We start from the raw sequence: 17,584 nt of genomic DNA, 5'->3' as shown, positions 1-17,584 counted from the left end.
AAATGCAAATCAATTTCTAACCTTTATATAATGTGTTTTTCTGGATTTTTTGGTTGATATTCTGTCTCTATCTGTTCAAATAAACCTATCATAAAAATGACAGACCCTTCATTTCTTTGCAAATGGGCAAACTTACAAAATCAGCAGGGGATCATATACAGTATGTATGTATATATATATATATATACATATCCCCCTTACCTTGAATGACGCTGATATGAAGGGAGGCAGCGCTGTCAGACACCCACATTCCCCCGAGCTCCACCCCGCACCAGTACCAGCCCGAGTCCTCCTCCGTCAGGTCGCGCATGCTGACGGTGAACACATGCTGAGTGGGGTCATCCGCGATCGTCACCATTCCCTTCCCGTTAGGGGCTGAATCGGGGTCATCGGTGCGCGCGAGGCTCGTGCAGAACTCCCTCATCCGGCCCTGACACCAGTACTTCACGTGACTGATGTACTGCGGGTTATAGTGACACGGGACAGTGACGGAGCCACCCTCCAGCACAGACACATCTCCTACAGTGCTCACTGTGCAGTGACTACCTGAAAGATACTGAGCACTTCAATATGCACTCTAGTAGATTTAACGATTTACACTATTATTATACTGGAGGCACTGGATTTTGGTTTTACATCCTTCTAGCAGAAAGGTGACAGGAGACAGATTTAGCAAACATCCTTGCATATAAAATATTTTTGCAGAGAATACATCCTGTCCAAACATCACTTGAGCATAACATAATGTAGCCTACCTTTTATGTCAAATGAAGGAAATATACAATGGAATATGAGTAGGCCTACAACTATAATTATGAATATAAATGCATAATAGCCTACTTGAGTGAGATTAAGGTAATGGAGTGGCCTAGCTAGTCTCCAGACCTCAATCCTATAGAAAATCTGTGGAAGGAGCTGAAACGTCAAGTTGCCAAACAACAGCCAAGAAACCTTAAGGATTTAGAGAGGATCTGTAAAGAAGAGTGGACCAAAATCCCTCCTGAGATGTGTGCAAACCTGGTGACCAACTACAAAAGACATCTTACCTCTGTGCTTGCCAACAAGGGTTTCTGCACCAAGTACTAAATCATGTTTTGCTTGGGGATCAAATACTTATCCCACTCACTGAAATGCAAATCAATTTCTAACCTTTATATAATGTGTTTTTTTTCTGGATTTTTTGGTTGATATTCTGTCTCTATCTGTTCAAATAAACCTATCATAAAAATGACAGACCCTTCATTTCTTTGCAAATGGGCAAACTTACAAAATCAGCAGGGGATCATATACAGTATGTATGTATATATATATATATATACATATCCCCCTTACCTTGAATGACGCTGATATGAAGGGAGGCAGCGCTGTCAGACACCCACATTCCCCCGAGCTCCACCCCGCACCAGTACCAGCCCGAGTCCTCCTCCGTCAGGTCGCGCATGCTGACGGTGAACACATGCTGAGTGGGGTCATCCGCGATCGTCACCATTCCCTTCCCGTTAGGGGCTGAATCGGGGTCATCGGTGCGCGCGAGGCTCGTGCAGAACTCCCTCATCCGGCCCTGACACCAGTACTTCACGTGACTGATGTACTGCGGGTTATAGTGACACGGGACAGTGACGGAGCCACCCTCCAGCACAGACACATCTCCTACAGTGCTCACTGTGCAGTGACTACCTGAAAGATACTGAGCACTTCAATATGCACTCTAGTAGATTTAACGATTAACACTATTATTATACTGGAGGCACTGGTTTTTGGTTTTACATCCTTCAAGCAGAAAGGTGACAGGAGACAGATTTAGCAAACATCCTTGCATATAAAATCTTTTTGCAGAGAATACATTTCCAACATCCTGTCCAAACATCACTTGAGCATAACATAATGTAGCCTACCTTTTATATGTCAAATGAAGGAAATATACAATGGAATATGAGTAAGCCTACAAACTAGAATTATGAATATAAATGCATAATAGCCTACTTGAGTGAGTATAGGCTATGAGTAACATAATGCAGTAATATGAATATAAAGGAAAAAAGAAAACATAACCATATTGGAAATTCTGATACACCGTATACATAAACAGCAATAAAATGTAACAGTGAGCTCCATGGTTATCAGTTCTGTAGCATTCATACATATACTGAAATACAAATATATCATAATTTCAGTTATAATTGTTTTTCTTGACCTAAAAAAATGTAAACGTCTCTCCAGCGATCAACTTTTATTTATTTATTTGTTTGTTTTGGCAATGGAGGATTACACACTGCCTGGAAAAAATACATTTGTTCATTATAACATTAATCATAACGCCAGAATGCTTCTGGTTTCATTTTCACTCATAATAGCAAAAAAAATAAAACTAAATAAAAGTAAAACAGTAAATAGTCACAACACCTTTATCACAATTGAAATGTTGTCTTTATAAGCTAAAACTCATAGATGTTTTGCTTATTGAAATGATTGAAAATTAAACAATGTGTGTTTGTGCATGAAATGGCCGACTGCGTTACTGTGGCCAACAGGCCTGCTTTTCACTGCCATTTTATTTATTTCCAGTTTTTCATTTAACTAATGAAATTCAGAACATCCAATAGGCTATGAGTAACATAATGCAGTAATATGAATATAAAGGAAAAAAGAAAACATAACCATATTGGAAATTCTGATACACCGTATACATAAACAGCAATAAAATGTAACAGTGAGCTCCATGGTTATCAGTTCTGTAGCATTCATACATATACTGAAATACAAATATATCATAATTTCAGTTATAATTGTTTTTCTTGACCTAAAAAAATTTAAACGTCTCTCCAGCGATCAACTTTTATTTATTTATTTGTTTGTTTTGGCAATGGAGGATTACACACTGCCTGGAAAAAATACATTTGTTCATTATAACATTAATCATAACGCCAGAATGCTTCTGGTTTCATTTTCACTCATAGTAGCAAAAAAAATAAAAAAATAAAACTAAATAAAAGTAAAACAGTAAATAGTCACAACACCTTTATCACAATTGAAATGTTGTCTTTATAAGCTAAAACTCATAGATGTTTTGCTTATTGAAATGATTGAAAATGAAACAATGTGTGTTTGTGCATGAAATGGCCGACTGCGTTACTGTGGCCAACAGGCCTGCTTTTCACTGCTATTTTATTTATTTCCAGTTTTTCATTTAACTAATGAAATTCAGAACATCCATCCGTTGTTGTCCATCAGTCTCCAACAAACAACAACCAAGCAGAAAAAGCCAAGTAACAAAAACATGATATTTTTACATGTATATTCTAATGACTCTTTTGAAAACGAAGAACTTAAAAACATCCTGTGTTTGGAAAGGTTGAGTTAATAGAAGGCACTCTAAAGTACATTGAGGAATTTAGGTCAGTGTTTTTCTTCCTATGAGAACTCATCTTAGCTGCTGCCAGAAACACTTCCATTCCAGGTTTTAAAACTGCAAACAGTTCAATATATTGTTCAGAAGAGTGGATGTTTTAACGCATTACCAATTTTAGCTGTGGATTGTCTTTGTACACTCCCATAAACACAGCTTTGACAAATGCCTTTAAATAGCTGAAGCTATTTTTCCAAAAAAGAGTGATGAAAGCTCACCTGGCAGAAGAAAAATTATTAGAAGTAGCAGCAGAAGAGTCATCGCTGAGGTTGAGTGTGACACAGTCCCTCTTTCTTAAAGACAGCTGTTGTGAGAAGGAATATTTCTGCGTTCACTCTCACTTCCTTCTGCCCTAAACTATGTCCAGATGTGGGAGCTTGTTTTAACCATTTGTGCTCCACACTGCAATTGTGTTCAACACAATATTAATAAATAGAGACTGTGGCTTCTGCTTTCATTTAAAATTAAATAAAATACAGTTTTTCAATGTTACATTTATTACTAATTATATATATATTTTAAATACATCTCAAACACACAGATGTACTTCTAATGTGATTACTTAGATATGCTACAATAAAAACACCACAGGACCATTGGATTGTTTTTAAAGGCATTTCATTTGTTTCAACAACTTCCAGAGTTTTACAAAAGTAGAAAAATGAAGGAACAAGACAAGAACTTATCATAAATGACAATTCTGTCAAAACATATATTAACATTGAGAGCTCTGCAGACAGTTGTGTTTGTTTGTAGTTGTTTTGTACTTGAGCAGCATTTGGTCTTCATATCTGTGAAAATCAAACAAGATTCAGAGCTGGTTGCAAAATACCAGATTAGTTCATCTTGAGAAAACAAGTTATAGAAAATACATTTAGAGACAATTAAAAAAAATATTTGGGGTGTTTTCGGTCTTCCTAATGCTCCAGTAATTAATCCCATCATGGTTGTAGATGACAATATCTAAAAGACAATAATTTTGCAAAGTATTATGTATAGTGCTTGACCGACACTTATTTTATTGATGGGCATATCAAGTGATGCAATGAAACCGAATTATTTTCCATTTACTAAATTATGAAATAATTGTAAAATTAATCAACATGAAAAAAATACTTAATTAAAAAAAAATCTGTCTTTTGCAACTTCTTGATTGTGTAATCCTACAGTATTATAGTAATGCGCACTGGAAAACATATCTTCTGAAATACAGAGCAAGTTTTACACACAGCGACTTGCAAACTGGACACAGCGCAAAGTGATATATCAGAAATAAGATTTAAAGATAATCAGATGTGACATTTATAGCAATGTTAAAAAAAAAAAAAAAAGCTGCTTCCAGTGCCAAAACAGAAAATTAAATCCAAACAGAAAAAAAACTAATCGGCCGATGCTGATCATTTAAAAATGCCAAATATTTGCTGATATATTGGCTTTGGTGATATATATTGGATCGCTAATTATTCAAATAAACGTGTCTTTTGCAGGGATTAAAACTAGCCATCTGATGGTGATGATGGTTTTACAGATCTCTAAATTCATGGCAATTGACAGCTTTATCTTGAAGGAACATGAACACAAAATGCGGAATAAAGCAATGAATGTTAAAGGGGTCATACGACGTTGCTAAAAAGAACATTATTTTGTGTATCTGGTGTAATGAAATGTGTTTATGCGGTTTAAGGTTAAAAAAACATTATTTTCCACATACTGTACATTATTGTTGTTCCTCTATGCCCCGCCTTTCTGAAACGCGGCGATTTTTACAAAGCTCATCAGTCTGAATACCTCAAGCGTGTGACGGAAATGTTACGTCCCTTACCATATTGTGATGCCGTGTCCTGGCCGGAGCGACGAGACAAAAACATTAAAACCCATTATAAACGAGGCATTTGTTGCATCCAGTGGGGACATAATTACGGATTATAATGACTTATACTCTCTTTGTACGCGTTGTGTTGCATTGCGCCGCGAAAAACATAAAACCATGTCTGCATTTGCGATCGGAGAAACGACAAACGCTACTCTACACTGCTCAAAACTCGCGTTTGAATCGTCAGTGGCAAATCCTTTAAATATGAAATCGTACTTACAGGCTGTGAGTTAGCATTATTTGTCAGCATCACAGACGGTATAGGGTCAGCATGCGCGCCGCAGGGAAACAGGGGAACTGAATTCACTGGAACACCGGAATTATAGGCTACTCTCCCAGGAAACAGTCCTCGTCCTCCGTAAAATGCGCTACACACATCTGAATATTTGGGTTGAAGTGTTCTGGAACAGTGTTGTAAATACAACTTAACCACTGATTTCTAGTCGTGTCCTCTTTTGGAAGACCAAACAAAGTAGTTTCGCTTTCACAACGAAACACACAGCGTCTCCATGACATGGCGGCGACAAAAATACTACAGCGAGAATCAAAGTCATGCCTTCTTTCTTTGCGTGAACATTTGGGCGGCGTTATGCAAATCTTCCCACACAGTGACATAGGTATGTGGGGGCGTGTTAGAACGAGCCGTTTTAGGAGGGCGTGGACCAGTCTTAACTTTTATAAAGAATATCTCTTTGGGTTTGAGACTTTAGTCTTTGCAACTTCAGGGATCTTATCTATTCACGAACAGCTTGTAACACTCCAAATAGAAAGGTAAACTTGAAATCGCATCATATGACCTCCGTAATATTAGGCACTTGTGTGCAACTGGATATTTCATTGCACACAAATGAATATGACACAAAGGAGGAAGCATGTATTGCTGTATCAGGCCACTCTTTTACATCAGGCAAGATGTAAAGTTTCTAGAGAAATTCATTTATACTGAGCAAGCAGTGTACAGTGTATTTTAAAAGGATCCGGGCATGATGTTTATCTGCTATTTTGGTGTTTTCTTTTTGTTTGTTGTTGTCTGAACTATGTGGCATAAACATTAGACACATGGAAGTGATGCTGAAACATTCATTAGGTGTTACTGGTACACACACCTGCTGTAAGAGCACAGAGCAGATGCTCTTATTCAGCCAACAAAATTGACGACCACTAGATGCAGAACAGTGTGAGCAAAGAGGAAATCAGCGAAGGCTCTCTCAGGAGAGACGGTCAGGAAATCTCTTTTATTCTGAGGGTTGATCTGGATGCGAAGACAGACTGAAGATAGAAGAACATAAAGCCACAAATGATCAACATAAACGTTCATATCAACATACATAATGAACATTAGGTGAAGTTAAAGTGGTTGAAGATTAGAGAATAATGGATGCTATTATTTATCTTTCTGATAACCAGATATATGCATATATGTAGTTTTTATATTGTTTTATGTCTGCTTATGACAATTAAATAAATAAAACTATGCATTTGTGAGTTATACATATTTTTAATTATAATAGAATGAAAGTGTATATACATACACTACCAGTCAAATGTTTGGGATCAGTAAGACTTGTAATGTTTTTTTAAAGAAGTCTCTTATGCTCATCAAGGCTGCATCTATTTGATCAAAAATCCAGAAAAAAAGCAGTAATCTTGCAAAATGTTATTACAATATAAAATAATGGTTTCTATTTTAATATCCTTTAAAATATAATTTATTTCTGTGATGCAAAGCTGAATTTCCATCAGCCATTTCTACAGTATAAAGTGTCACACGATCCTTAAGAAATCATTCTAATATGCTGATTTATTATTAGAATGATCAATGTTGGCAACAGTTGTGCTGCCAAATATTTTTTTGGAAACTGCAATACTTTTTTCAGGATTCTTTGATGAATAAAAAGTTAAAAGGAACAGCATTTATTCAAAATATAAATCTTTTCTAACAATATAAATCTTTGCCATCACTTCTTAACAATTTAACACATCCTTGCCGAATAAAGGTTTTCATTTCTTTTAAAAACCCCAAACTTTTGAACTGTCGTGTATACTGTTAGAAAAAAAATTATATTTTAAATAAATGCTCTTCTTTTTAACTTTTTATTCATCAAAGAATCCTGAAAAAAAGTATCACAGGTTCCAAAAAAATATTAAGCGGCACAACAGATTCCAGCACTGATAATAAATCAGCATATTAGAATGATTTCTGGGGGAATGGGTGACTGGGGTAACGATGCTGTAAATTCAGCTTTGCATCACAGGAATAAATTAGATTTTAATGTATATTAAAATAGAAAAATTTTATTTTTACATCATAATAATATTTCACAATATTACAAATTTTCCAGTATTTTTGATCAAATAAATGCAGCCTTGATGAGCAGAAGAAACTCCTGTAAAAAAAAAACCATTAAAAACCATTCTGATCCCAAACTTTTGACCGGTAGTGTGTGTGTGTGTGTGTGTACTGGTTTATATATCCTGGTTTGGACTTAAACCTGAATACACACAGACTCATGGGGACTCGTGTCACGGTGGGGACCTAAATTGTGGTCCCCACGAGTACAAAAGCTTATAAATCATACAGAATGAAGTTTTTTTGAAAATCTAAAAATGCAGAAAGTTTCCTGTGAGGGGTAGGGTTGGTGTAGGGCAATAGAATATACGGTCTGTACAGTATAAAAACCATTACGCCTATGGAGAGTCCCCACAAGGATAGCTGCCCAGAGTGTGTGTGTATGTATGTATATTAGATACATACACATATCTACATATTTATATGTGTGTGTGTGTGTGTGTGTGTGTGTGTAGTTTACATTAAATGTCATGCATTATGTATTCCAAAATCTTAAAGATACACCACCAACATTATTATTTGCCTTTCAAGGTCCAAGAGGCCCTTACAGACATTATAAATGGAGTTTGGGAACATATACATTTGACAAGTATACTACCACTAAAACAAAATAACTGTTGGTTCTTGTCCTATATTATTAAATAAGTGTTAATACCAGCCAGTATGAAGGATCCCACACACGCAATGAATCCCGATAAGAAGCTGTTGAAGGGGAACGTTCCCACCAGCACACAGTACAGGAACTGGAACACTCCGGTCAGCAGAATGTACAGCAGATACGCGTCGATCACCTTCAGCTTATTCGGTGTGCTGCTCCTGTACTCCTCCACAAAACGCGATATAACTGAAAACACCGAATTAGACATGGTTTCCGCAGGAATTGTGCACAGACAGCCTCGAAATCCAGCAGCGAGGAGATGACTGACGTGTAAGAGAGACCGATGTGCGTCCTCTAAACGGTCCCCGCTGGAACGGCAGGAGCATTTTAGTTCCGGTGCTCGTGAAGCGTAAAGCGTTCGTGTTCAATGCAAAGCAATTAAATAGGGATGCAACGATTCACTCAACTCACGATTCGATTCACGATTTTGATTTCACGGTTTTGTTTTGTTTTACAAAATGAGATTTGAGACAAATAATAAATTAAGTGTGTCCTTTTATTATTGCTTGAACATTTCTTTGTGAAATTGAAATATAACACTATAATAATAATACACTAATATAGCGCTTGTAAATTATTGCTTTTTTGTTGGTTTTGATTGCTTCTATTGTCCTCATTTATAAGTCGCTTTGGACAAAAGTGTTTGCTAAATGACAAAATGTAAATATAATGTAAATGTAAATAACTAAACTAAATTGAAATTTTAAAACAAGCCCCAAATCAAATAAATAAGTAACACAAATAAAAGAAATCTCTTCATATAAACAAAATAAGGCTTTGTCTGTGCTCTTTCCTTTTAAAATTAGAGGCAACCACTGCATTCTAATCATGATCCAAACATCCCCCATCCCCCCCCCCCCCCCCCCCCCCCCCCATACATTGGCAAAGTATGATCAATTAATAACTTTTCAACTTGTTTCTTATTGGTGAAGAACACAAATGTTTTCCTCAAAACTTCTCCCTTCATAAAATGTTTAAAGTACCACTAGGGATGCAACGATTCACTCAACTCACGATTCGATTCACGATTTTGATTTCACGGTTTTGTTTTGTTTTACAAAATGAGATTTGAGACAAATAATAAATTAAGTGTGTCCTTTTATTATTGCTTGAACATTTCTTTGTGAAATTGAAATATAACACTATAATAATAATACACTAATATAGCGCTTGTAAATTATTGCTTTTTTGTTGGTTTTGATTGCTTCTATTGTCCTCATTTATAAGTCGCTTTGGACAAAAGTGTTTGCTAAATGACAAAGCATTTTAATCATGATCCAAACAAAGATGCTGCATACATGCAACATGAGCAGTTTTTAATCTAAATTAGATTGTATAATTTCGAAATTTGAAGCAAAAACCGAATGGTTTGACTTCAGTTTTGTGAAACTATACATAAAAAATATCTGTATGAAACCGAAACAGCAGACGAGCTGAACGAGACGCAGATTCACTCTCTGCCAGCAGGTGGCGCTTTAAGCGTTTCATTGGTTTCCGCTGTAAACAAAGCAGCGCTGCACTTATGAACTTTAATGTGCATTATACAGAGGCAAGATGAAAAGAAAAAATACCATCTAAACTTTTCTAAAGACAGTACGTTCCCCTCAGACATGCATTCATATAAACTCCTACCCCTAAATGAATCGCGATTTGTTAAGCATCTCAACCGATTTGAATCGTCACATATTTGAATCGATTTTCAACCGTCTAGCGGTTAATCGTTACATCCCTACAATTAAACTAATCCTAACCAAACGTCCTAATTTTCTCCCAGCGTAATTTCCCAAATCCACTCAGAACAACCGGAGACAACTGTGACACAAAGTATAAGTATTGTTTTTAATTAAAACAATAATTAATTTTTTTTTTATTCTCATAATGTATTCAGGTAATTTTTTTCCTAAACATAATTATGCAATAAAATCAAAGCAAAGATTATTCCTTATCACCTTATTAGTACCCTGACGGTTTGAAACGTCCACATTTCATTATAAATAATATATCCACACAAACTAACATAAGACTTGTTTCATGACTTTTCACCCATTTCTTTTATTTCTGTGCCGCGGCTCCTTTAAATGCGCTGACGTCCGCGTTACAAAACACACACACACACCACACGGGCTTTAAAGTGACGGTCTGTGTGGCAGCTCCGGGAGCGAATACAAACATCTATGCCAGTCTGTTCTTGTGGTTCTGTTTCATAATAATGTCTCCTGCGAACGCCGCAATGCAAGACGGGACTGACACAGAGTGAGTACCGTATTTGAATATACAATCATAATACACCCTTGAGATGCGAGTCGCTCGTGTAACATGAAGCTTCCTGTTATTATGAAACACTGTATGTTTAACACGTGACTCTTTCAGAAGCCCTGCAGTGAGTGATTGAAATAATTCATACTTGGTCTGTCATGATCTCATAACGTTATGCCAAGTCATGCTGAGCTGTTACATCACTATAGTTATGGCTCGGTTTTTGAACTAAATAACAACTCCAATAATTGACAACTTAACTTTTCTGTGTTATTATTCCTTATAGGAGTGTTCATTTTTAAATGTAAGATTAAAATGTTGATTTAAATGCCAAAGGCAAGTTCCATTCATATGGCGTACAATACAGTTCATAAATAAAATATGATGTTATAATAAACTGATGCTACCAACATAATTAACATTTAACTTTTTTTTGTCTGAGTTCTCATTTCAGATTAATTGTAGATTAATTGTACCTTTTATTCATATCATGTACAGTACGGACCATAAATGAATATATATATATATATATATGTATTTTAAATAAATTACAACTTTTCTGTCTTATTATTGCTTATAAATTTAAGACTAACATGTACATTTAAATGCTAATGCCAACTTCCAAATACATGGTGTACAGTACCTACATAAATACAAATGTATTTTATAATAAAGTGATTCTCCTTAACTTACATTTTCTGTCTTATTATTGCTTATTAGAGTATTTGTTTTTTAATTTAAGACTAAAATGTATGTTTTAGTGCTGATGTTAAGTTTGATTCACATAGAGTATGGGACAGACCATAAATACAATTTTATAATAAAGCGATGCTCCTAACATTACTTAACTCTTTATTTAAAACACTATATTTCCTTTGTGTGCTTGCATATGAATTATTCCCTCGAAGCATTATTAATACTGGTTTTATTGCCAGCAGGTGACAGGCTTGTACTGTGTGTAAAGGCAGATGACGTAACGCTGTATGTACAAAGACCAATGACATGGACAGTCTCATAGTCCTTCCTACTGCTCTCATCCATTCACTGACTTTATATTTTTCTCTTTTTCTTCAGACAGACCTCTGGGAACTGGTCTTGGTGGCCCTCTTGGAGACCAACATCCATGTCGTTATTGAAAAGTGCCGAAGCTAAAATTCTTGCCTGTAAGATCCTCACTGTCCCCTTTTAATATTTAGAAAATGTGTCCAATTATAATATGTGACCCTGGACCACAAAACCAGTCCTAAGTGTCAATTTTTCGAAATTGAGATTTATACGTAATCTGAACGCTGAATAAATACGCTTTCCATTGATGTATGGTTTGTTAGGAGAGGACCATATTTGGCCGAGATACAACTATTTGAAAATCTGGAATCTGAGGGTGCAAAAAAAATCAAAATATTGAGAAAATCGTCTTTAAAGTTGTCCAAATGAAGTCCTTAGCAATGCATATTTCTAATCAAAACTGAAGTTTTGATATATTTACGGTAGGAAATTTACTAAATATCTTAATGGAACATGATCTTTACTTAAAATCCTAATTATTTTTTTTTGGCATAAAAGAAAAGTCGATAATTTTGACCCATACAATGTTTTTTTGGCTATTGCTACAAATATACCCCAGCGACTTAAGACTGGTTTTGTGCTCCAGGGTCACATATTATAATACCCTATTCTATTATTTGGTAACACTTTAATTTAAGGTGTCCTTGTTACACGTTACATGTACTTATTATAATAACAATAAATTATGCATAATTACATGCAAGTAACCCTAAGCCAAACCCTAATCCTAACCCTAACCATATAGTATGTATGTGTAGTTAATATTACTCAGTATTTAAATGTATAATTACACTGTAACCAGGACACCTTAAAATAAAGTGTAATCGTATTATTCATAATATTATATTTATTGAGATTGCATTTTATTAAAATCATTTTTTTTATTTCATTACAATATTTTTATTTATTTTTATCCCAAAATATTATGCCCATTCTGCCTGTTGTTCAGGTCTCCAGAATAACGTATGGTCCAGATTTGTGACGTTGCCAAATCAAAACAGAATATGGACCCTTAAAGTCACCAACAAATCAGCCCGCAAACATAAAGACCAAGGTAGAGTTTCTATTCCTCTGCTACAGTGGTTGACTGTAAAAGTATTTTGCACAGTTAGATATTGTCTGACCCATACCATGTCCCTGTCTCTCTATAGCTGCTCAGACGCCCCTAGTGATGGTCCATGGGTTTGGAGGGGGCGTCGGTCTCTGGATCCGTAACCTGGATGCTTTGAGTTGCTCTCGAACGGTCTACGCCTTTGACCTGCTGGGCTTCGGTCGCAGCTCTCGCCCCTCATTCCCGTCTGATGCCTCATTGGCTGAGGAGCAGTTTATTACTTCCATAGAGCAGTGGAGACAATCACTTGGGCTGGAGCGCATGATCCTATTGGGCCACAGCCTGGGTGGTTACCTAGCAACATCCTATACAATCCAATATCCAGAAAGGTACAAAAAAGCTTATAAATTATAGTACGATAAATTGCAATAGTTTATAACAGCAGCTGTCATTTACTGAGCTATAGTTCATTTAAAATCTCAAAAAAACAACAAAAAATGGATTTTATTTCATGGAACACAAAAGATGTTTGGTAGAATGTTTACTGATCCTTTTTTGATTGCTATAAAATATTTAAATGTTTAATTTATGTCACGCATTATCAAATTTTGTTTAAAAATACCAACTTTTGGCAGTCTGAGCAAATAATGAGTCAAAAAAAAAAAGGTTGAAAAGGATGTTTTTGCAAAAGTAAACCAAAATATAAAAGCAAAATGTAAATGCAAAAATCATACAAAATATAAAATAAAATAGAATTGTAATAAAAGAAACAAAAAACATTGTTTGCTGAATTGCTTATGTTACCAACTCTGTTGGTTGAAAATGTCTGCTAAATGTATAAATGTTAATGAAATAAATATAAATAAAACAACATAAAATCAAAAACACAAAAAGTCATGTTAAAGAAATATTGTACAAGTACACTATGAAATAAAAAAATATTTCATCAGATTAACTTTATAGGTTTTAAAATATGAAAGAGTAAATACAGTATATTGTTCAAAATGAACACAAAAGAATTCTGACATTTTTTTTGGTTGTCAGACTTTGTGGAGGATGTTATAATTGTTAATATAATGAACGACACGACCTTGACAGCAGTTGTGTTTTGTGCACTAGAGTCAGTCACCTCATCCTGGTGGACGCGTGGGGTTTCCCTGAGCGACCTCAGCCTCAGTTGCAGGGGTCAGGAGGTCAAGGGTCAGAGGTTAAAAGGGTCTCGCCGCCTCGCTGGGTGAAAGCTCTGGCGTCAGTGTTCAGCTTCTTCAACCCGCTGGCTGTTATCAGAGCGGCCGGACCCTGGGGTGAGTATAAGGAGTTACTGTCCACTGACTAGCCCACTAACTGAAATGTAACCTCATATTTTACTGATCTGGAGCAATTTTCATAAGCTTCGCTCCTCACATGAAGTGCACAGGACATGCAATTCACTACTCATTTCAATAGCCTTCATCAGTAAAGCTAAGCTAAGCTGCATTGTCAAAGATTTCTGATGCTTCTGCTATAATGACATTTTATCATTATATAAAATGCTGCTCATTTTAATCTTTTTATTTAAAAAACTAGGAGTTGTCGGTATAGTAAAATCATAAATAATAAATTTCATAATTCTAATAATGGAATGTTCTTTATGGCTTACACTTATTAACAATGAAAGTTTCTTCTAGTTATTTTTACTCACGAATAGCATTTTCTACCTGACAAAATATTTAAGCGTTTGGGGAAAATGTATATAAATTAGTTTCAGAATTTTTTTTTATAATAATCTAATTCATTTTTATAATAATTATTCATTAGAAAAAATAAAATTGAAATAATATGGTTTACATTTTTTATTAATAATGAATTTAAGAATGTCTTTGTCTTTTCTAGATTGTGATTACTGTTTTTTACTTACATGTAGCATTTTCTACCTGATATATTTTAGAGCTTGACAAAATTTTATATAAATTAATTAAATATATATTAAAAATTTTAATATATATTGAGAACCACTGCTCTATAATAAGCATAAAAATACGTAACTTTAAAAATAGTAAAATATTCTGATTTGTAATTAAAATTGACACACATTTTTCTAGCTTTTTCTAACATCTTTTTCACTGTTGCAGTGCATTATGGGATTGACTTCTTCATAAATCTTACATGGGATTATGCCTTATGACTTTAAGATTATGACTTGATTTGAACAAAACTGGGTATCTAATGCTGCTTACCTTTTTAAAGCTTTAAAATGATGTCTATGTAGGCAGCTTACTAGGTTTTGGGACACGAACAAGTGAAGATTTGCTTTGATTCAAGTTGATGTTCATAATCTGCTATTCAAGACATCATGTGTTCATGCAGGTCCAGGGCTGGTAAACCGTTTCCGTCCCGACTTCAAGAGGAAGTTTGAGGATCTGTTTGATGACGACACCATGACGCAGTACATTTACCACTGTAACGCTCAGGACCCCAGGTACAGTCTTTCTACACATGCATTCTCCTAAAGATGCAGAAGAAACTGTATACATATAATTGTCTTTTCCTCTCAGTGGTGAGGTGGGCTTCAAAGCCATGTCTGAGTCTCTCGGCTGGGCCAAGAGGCCGATGGTTCAGCGTGTTCTTCTGCTGCCCCCGTCGATGCCCGTCAGCATGCTGTACGGCGCGTTGTCCTGGGTGGACTCATCCACTGGAAACACAGTCACTCAGATCAGAGGCAAAAGCCCCACCAGCGTCACGGTGAGAAATGATTGCGTTTGCAATGCAGGACACTTTTCAAATTCACTGTAGAGATCGGAAATATTAAAAATGACTAAAAATCTCTTGACTTTTCTCTGTACAGCTGATCGAAGATGCTTCCCATCACGTCTACGCCGACCAGCCTGAAGAGTTCAACCGAGTGGTTGAGAGTATTTGTAATAATGTAGACTAAATAAGATGCACATTGGTTTGTAGGTGTGGGCATTTGTATTTTTGAAAGAGCTGTCCTGGGTTTGTGGGATCAGATTAATAGAAACCTTTAAAGGCAAAGCTGTTCTCAGACCTTGTCGCTTCATATTCTGAATTTACTATTTGTGACCTTTAATGTGGAAAGGCTCTGTGATTGTACTGCATGATTTAATGGAAGCTGGTTGTGTTTGTATTTTCTAACCTATATTTTATTCAGATTTATTTACAATCATGGACTGAGAAAATCATCCTACCTGTTAAACTGGTCTCATGAATGCATTGACAATGTTTGGACAGTCATATTGACTAAAATAAGAGATGTTTAATAATTCAGTTAGCATTATAAACGATTGTCTGTTTTTATAATGTCCATATCTTAATACATTGCTGTACATTTAATAAGATGTGTCTGCATTTGTTTCTCTTTATAGACTTATATACTATATATACTTCTGCAGTGGTTATTTTTATGTTGAATAACTGAAATAAATGAACTTTTCCACGACATTCTAATTTATTGAGATGCACCTGTATATGTATAAACACACATACATATTTTTATGTATATATACACATCTCCCTGGTTCCCTCGACACAAACCCAAAATGATTTTTCCATTGGCTTTTGGATTATTGCAGAAAATATGCTCGGTGACCAACACAAGTTTGGGATTCTTAAAGGGTTAGTTCACCCAAAAATTCTGTCATTAATTTCTCACCCTGTTTTTGTTCCAAACCTGTAAGACCTTCGTTCATCTTCGGAACACAATTTAAGATATTTTTGATTAAATCTGAGAGCTCTCTGACCCTCTATAGACAGCAACACAACTGTAATGTTCCCAGTTCCAGAAACGTAGCAAGGACATCAGTAAAATAGTCCACGTGGAAAGAATATCACAACGCATGCGCTTGCTTCTGCTTCATGTAAACAAGGCATGCGCTTGCTGTCACATAAGTCTAGGTAAGCAGCAGCGCCATGCACATTGCGCATGCGTCGTGGTACTCTTTCCACAATGGCGGCGCATCGCTGTAGACAGCACGAGGAGGAATTTTTGCTTTCTTTGCGCACACAAAGTATTCTCGTAGCTTTGTAAAATTACGGTTAAACCCCTGATGTCACATGAACTGTTTTACCGATGTCCTTGCTACGTTTCTGGACATGGGAACATTGCAGTTGTGTTGCTGTCTATGGAGGGTCAGAGAGCTCTCAGATTTCATCAAAAATATCTTAATTTGCGTTCAGAAGATGAACGAAGGTCTGGGTTTGGAACGACATGAGGGTGAGTAATTAATGACAGAATTTTAACTTTTTTGGGTGAACTGTCCCTTTAAATGTTGTTTATCATGACAATCTTTAAAAAAAGAACAACTTTTGTGAACCCTGAACGCGTAACTACACCACGATCACGTGACTTTAACTTTTTCCATGTAAGTTTGAGTTAGAAATAGACTAGTTTGCAAGAGCGTGATCATAAACGCAAATGAGGCTGTAAAAGCGGACTAGTGAGTAGAAGAGTTTACCTGTTCGGCGTGTCTCCGACAACCTATCCAGTCATACCATTGCCCATTAAAGGGATAGTTCACCCAAAAATGAAAATGTGATGTTTATCTGCTTACCCCCAGGGCATCCCAGATGTAGGTGACATTGTTTCTTCAGTAGAACCCAAATGATGATTTTTTAACTCCCAACTGTTGCAGTCTATCAGTCGTATAATGCATGGCAATGGTAACAAAATCTATGAGAGTAAAAAAAAACATGCACAGACAAATCCAAATTAAACCCTGCAGCTCGTGATGACACATTGATGTCCTAAGACACGAAACGATCGGTTTGTGCCAGAAACCGAACAGTATTTATATAATTTTTTACCTCTAATACACTACTATGTCCAACTGTCTTAGGGCGCGCGCACGGCATCCGGTGTATATGTATATGTCACTCATTGTTTACACAGTGCACAAACATTGTAGGTACGACGGCTAATCAAAATGGTA

The 17,584-nt window shown here is 35.9% G+C and overlaps 3 protein-coding genes across 5 annotated transcripts in view; 1 reads left to right on the top strand and 2 right to left on the bottom strand.

The window, feature by feature from the left end:
- Window positions 1-3,836, bottom strand: part of pigr (polymeric immunoglobulin receptor) — an 11,031-nt gene extending 7,195 nt beyond the window's left edge. Inside the window, exons 1-3 of the mRNA XM_016292089.1 lie at window positions 3,625-3,836; window positions 1,320-1,677; window positions 202-563 (exon numbers count right to left, since the gene is read on the bottom strand). Coding sequence (XP_016147575.1) covers window positions 202-563; window positions 1,320-1,677; window positions 3,625-3,667 — 763 coding nt within the window. The 5' untranslated portion in view covers window positions 3,668-3,836. The remainder of the gene's footprint in view (window positions 1-201; window positions 564-1,319; window positions 1,678-3,624) is intronic.
- Window positions 3,837-4,007: 171 nt separating this feature from the next.
- LOC107600203 (dolichyl-diphosphooligosaccharide--protein glycosyltransferase subunit dad1-like) lies at window positions 4,008-8,643 on the bottom strand. 3 transcript variants are annotated; one of them, XM_016292036.1, is made up of 3 exons: window positions 8,285-8,642; window positions 6,386-6,548; window positions 4,008-4,197 (listed from the first exon to the last, which is right to left on the bottom strand). In XM_016292036.1, the coding sequence occupies exons 1-2, from the start codon at window positions 8,493-8,495 to the stop codon at window positions 6,418-6,420; spliced, it is 342 nt and encodes a 113-aa protein (XP_016147522.1). In that variant the 5' UTR covers window positions 8,496-8,642; the 3' UTR covers window positions 4,008-4,197; window positions 6,386-6,417. The 3 variants fall into 3 exon arrangements, with proteins under 3 accessions (XP_016147522.1, XP_016147524.1, XP_016147523.1); XM_016292038.1 differs by lacking the exon at window positions 4,008-4,197 and adding an exon at window positions 4,251-4,369 and having other exon boundaries at window positions 8,285-8,643; XM_016292037.1 differs by lacking the exon at window positions 4,008-4,197 and having other exon boundaries at window positions 6,299-6,548; window positions 8,285-8,643.
- A 1,739-nt stretch (window positions 8,644-10,382) lies between these two features.
- Window positions 10,383-16,054, top strand: abhd4 (abhydrolase domain containing 4, N-acyl phospholipase B). The gene is made up of 8 exons (XM_016292031.1): window positions 10,383-10,540; window positions 11,618-11,706; window positions 12,558-12,662; window positions 12,760-13,048; window positions 13,779-13,963; window positions 15,006-15,117; window positions 15,194-15,380; window positions 15,484-16,054. Exons 1-8 carry the CDS (start codon window positions 10,497-10,499, stop codon window positions 15,571-15,573), a joined length of 1,101 nt encoding a protein of 366 aa, XP_016147517.1. The 5' UTR covers window positions 10,383-10,496; the 3' UTR covers window positions 15,574-16,054.
- The last annotated feature ends 1,530 nt before the right edge of the window (window positions 16,055-17,584 follow it).

Source organism: Sinocyclocheilus grahami, unplaced genomic scaffold (assembly GCF_001515645.1).
Source record: "Sinocyclocheilus grahami isolate Dianchi unplaced genomic scaffold, SAMN03320097.WGS_v1.1 scaffold280.1, whole genome shotgun sequence".
NCBI classification, from domain to species: domain Eukaryota; kingdom Metazoa; phylum Chordata; class Actinopteri; order Cypriniformes; family Cyprinidae; genus Sinocyclocheilus; species Sinocyclocheilus grahami.
Note: the sequence above shows the minus strand (reverse complement) of the source record. Positions and strands in the feature narration are given on the sequence as shown.